Genomic DNA, 3778 nt, shown 5'->3' with positions numbered 1-3778 from the left:
GTCACGAATCATAAACAACCTATAATTGATCAAAAACATCAAGTGGAGTAACTTATTTTCAATTATTATTAGAATGAAAAAAAAAAAGGTATAACACGTAGATATTTGCTACTGATTCAATATTATTGCGAAGTATATTACAATATATATTTGTATTCTATAATAATTTGATAACAATGGATAGTAATTTTTACTTTATTTTTTTGTTCATTATATTTTAAGCTGATAGATAATGATATAGTCTATTTATCGAAATTATATACCTTGAACAGATAATACCCTTGACCAGATAACCCTAGAAACCACAACAATTAATAATAGCGTAGTTTAGTCACGTAATAGGATTAATGGACATGTGAACATGTGACACGTGGATTTTTAATCCACACGTACGACTAAATCCGCCAAATAAATAAATATGCGGTGCTTTTTAACTTTGAGGCCAACTATGACTCACATTAAAGGTTACAAAGCACCACGTCATCTAATTTGCTCTGACTTTGAAGGTTCAAATTGCCACGTCACACTCCAACTATTCAATGTGAGTCGGCCATGCATGTGATCCCAACGTCCAACAATAGTCGAACATAACATCTCTGATGTCTCCCATGCCCACGTAAGAGCCCCCCTCCAACTCTCACTCATTAATTAATTAATTCAACTAAATGGGCCCATAATATAATGTACATGTACAACTTTGCCTACGTGTATGTATATTTTATTGTATTATGTACACAATAATATTCATACATCCACACATATATATAAGTTTCTTAAATATAGCTTAGTTATACATGTATCTATACACATCAATAATCAATAATAATTATTGATATTAGAATATCTTAAGGACCATTTGTGGGGTATTTTCACTCATAAAGGCCATTAAATCAAATTGAACATCCCAAGATTTTATTATGCGTGATTGCTATTTCCCACTAGCTATTTATATATATATATATATATATATGAAGCATTAAAAAGACTACTCTTACATATAATGCTTATCCAGTACGGCACTAATAACAAATAATGTAGTGTTATGTGACTCCCTTGATAGCTAGGCAAAAATTTTGATTTGAACTAGAACTAAAAAGGAAATTTATTGATTAAATTAAGAAACTTCCATATATGTTTTGAATAGGAAAACAAAGACTTCTTCCCATGTGCCAATTATATTAATTAGTCATGGTTGAAAACGATAAGACCCCCATTTTATTAGAAGAAAAAAAATGCATTTTTATCAAATTTTTGTATGGCCCAATTAGAAATTATGATTATTATTCCCCTCTTTCCCTATAACATAGGCTAATAACAATGACTAAAACGAGTGACAACATAGAGGACCATATTAGTGAACTAATAACAAAAAAATAATACCAAATGGATAAGAAATTAATAGTAACATTAGGGGTAGGGGCCCACTGCATGTGAAGCGCACTTGATTTTTTATTTATTTATTTATTTCTCAATCAGTTGTGGATTTGGGTTTAGCTGGCTACGTAGGTCTCTCTCTCTTTAAAATCTTCCCCTATAAATAGAGGCTTCCTTTGGTCTAACATATCCAAAAACAGCAAAATAAAAACCATAAAGAAAACTTTCCCCTCTCCCTCCAATGGCAGTTAATCAAGCATTGTCCATGGCCTTGGCCACTCTTCTACTAATCATGCTACACAATCAAGTCACCGCCGCCGACTACGGCGGCTGGCAGAACGGTCACGCCACCTTCTACGGCGGCGGGGATGCGTCAGGCACAATGGGTACGTACTTAATAATTAGCTAATTAATCTCTTTTATTAATTTATTTGTAACACTACTTGATTAAATACACTAATCAAAACTAATCAGTGTTAATTAATTTACGTATGTAATAATTAATGCATGCAGGAGGGGCATGTGGGTACGGGAACTTGTACAGCCAAGGCTACGGGACCAAAACAGCAGCTCTAAGCACGGCACTGTTCAACAATGGATTTAGCTGTGGAGCTTGTTATGAAATGAAATGTAACAATGACCCAAGGTGGTGCCTCGCCGGAACCATCACCGTCACCGCCACCAACTTCTGCCCCCCAAACTTTGCTCTGTCCAACGACAACGGTGGCTGGTGTAATCCTCCGCTCCAGCACTTCGATTTGGCCGAGCCTGCTTTCCTTCAAATTGCTCAGTACCGTGCTGGAATTGTGCCAGTTGTATTCAGAAGGTAACACAGCACAAACTCTTCTCTCTTTTCTTTTTTTTTTCTATTTGTTTTTCTTTTTTGAAGTTTTAAATGGGGAAAAAATTAGTTTAATTGCTATAATTAATTAGTATGAAATTGATGATCTTTTCTCTTCACAAAAAGACCGAACACGAAATTATAAGTTTTACACTATAGCTAATTTGTAAATACTGTTTCAAGGTGTGAGAACATATAAAGCCATTAATTATTGTGTAAAAATGTACTTCTTTTTGTCTCATAATGAGTGTACGTGTCACGTGATATTTATATAGATACAAAATATAGTACTCTTAAATTTTAAAAAATATGAACACATTTGGCTTGGCTTGGCTTGGCAGGGTGCCTTGTGCGAAGAAAGGAGGAATAAGATTCACAATCAACGGTCACTCTTACTTCAACCTGGTTTTGATCACCAACGTGGGCGGCGCAGGGGACGTTCATGCGGTCTCAATCAAGGGCTCGAAAACAGGGTGGCAAGCCATGTCCAGAAACTGGGGCCAGAATTGGCAAAGCAACTCCTACCTCAATGGCCAGGATCTCTCCTTTCAAGTCACCACCAGTGACGGAAGAACCGTCACAGCCTATAACGTGGCGCACTCTGGTTGGCAGTTTGGTCAGACATTCGAGGGCCCTCAGTTTTAATAAATTCTCATTGGCTCAATTACTTAAAATGACAAACAAAAAAATTGTATAATCAAAATTATATATATTTATATAATATGTACTGTAATAATCTGCTTCTTCTTTGATTCTGAGAGTTTCTGGCTAAAGACTGTGGTGGCTAAATAGCACCCGCTATGCCCTTTTGTGATACAGTTTTTGAGAAGTGTTAATTTATTACCTAATTCGGGTAAATATCAAACTTCTCACTCGTATCCTTTGATGATTTATAATAACATCACAAATCTATATTTCATAAATGCTATTGTCAATGCCAAAGATGACACCAAATTTATGGAGTGCATAATGTTATCTATATCAAATTTAGTGCCCAGTTTCATTGTTGGGCACTAAATTTACTACCCCACGAAGAAGGAAAACATTCCAAAACATTGTGCTCTGTCAGAATCTATGATCAAAAGAGAGGAAGACTGCAGTCATTCCTTGCATTGTTGGGCTTTAGGGCCCAATTTCTGATTGTTATGGGTACAACTCAATGGGTTTTATTGACCTTGTATCATGAACTATTGCCCAGCACCAGTGTTTATGGCCCCAAAAGCCCACTGCTAATTCTATGGTGGCCACGTGTGATCATTTTGGAAGATGGCTTATTATGTGAATTTGCTAACTCTACTACAAAAATGTGGTCATTGATGCATGCATATGAGAAATTACAGGGATGCTCGTAGCATTTGGTGCTCTTACAGTGATACTCAAGGTTTATTATGTAGTTTATTTTGGATATATTTTGTTTTTGTTTTGTTTATTTTAGTTATATATTGGCTATACATTGGATATACTTTTGGAATAATATTTGGTCTTTTTTTAGTTTAATTTAAGTTTATTTTAGGTATATTTTTGTGTAATTTGAATATATATTGGAATATTGGATATAATTTG

General features: G+C 35.0%; 1 protein-coding gene across 1 annotated transcript; it reads left to right on the top strand.

Moving 5' to 3' along the window:
- The first annotated feature begins 1543 nt into the window (after positions 1–1543).
- LOC133788225 (expansin-A4-like) lies at positions 1544–3138 on the top strand. The gene is made up of 3 exons (XM_062225615.1): positions 1544–1760; positions 1888–2200; positions 2557–3138. The coding sequence occupies exons 1-3, from the start codon at positions 1616–1618 to the stop codon at positions 2858–2860; spliced, it is 762 nt and encodes a 253-aa protein (XP_062081599.1). The 5' UTR covers positions 1544–1615; the 3' UTR covers positions 2861–3138.
- The last annotated feature ends 640 nt before the right edge of the window (positions 3139–3778 follow it).

Source organism: Humulus lupulus, chromosome 7 (assembly GCF_963169125.1).
Source record: "Humulus lupulus chromosome 7, drHumLupu1.1, whole genome shotgun sequence".
NCBI lineage: Eukaryota > Viridiplantae > Streptophyta > Magnoliopsida > Rosales > Cannabaceae > Humulus > Humulus lupulus.
This window is presented reverse-complemented; position numbering and strand designations above follow the sequence as displayed.

What these genes read in the sequence shown, in the direction of transcription:
- LOC133788225 (XM_062225615.1), top strand. Translation starts at nt 1,616, where the DNA reads ATGGCAGTTAATCAAGCATTGTCCATGGCCTTGGCCACTCTTCTACTA. An exon ending in GGATGCGTCAGGCACAATGG is followed by an intron (nt 1,761 to 1,887) that starts GTACGTACTTAA and finishes TAATGCATGCAG; the next exon opens with GAGGGGCATGTGGGTACGGG. An exon ending in GTGCCAGTTGTATTCAGAAG is followed by an intron (nt 2,201 to 2,556) that starts GTAACACAGCAC and finishes TTGGCTTGGCAG; the next exon opens with GGTGCCTTGTGCGAAGAAAG.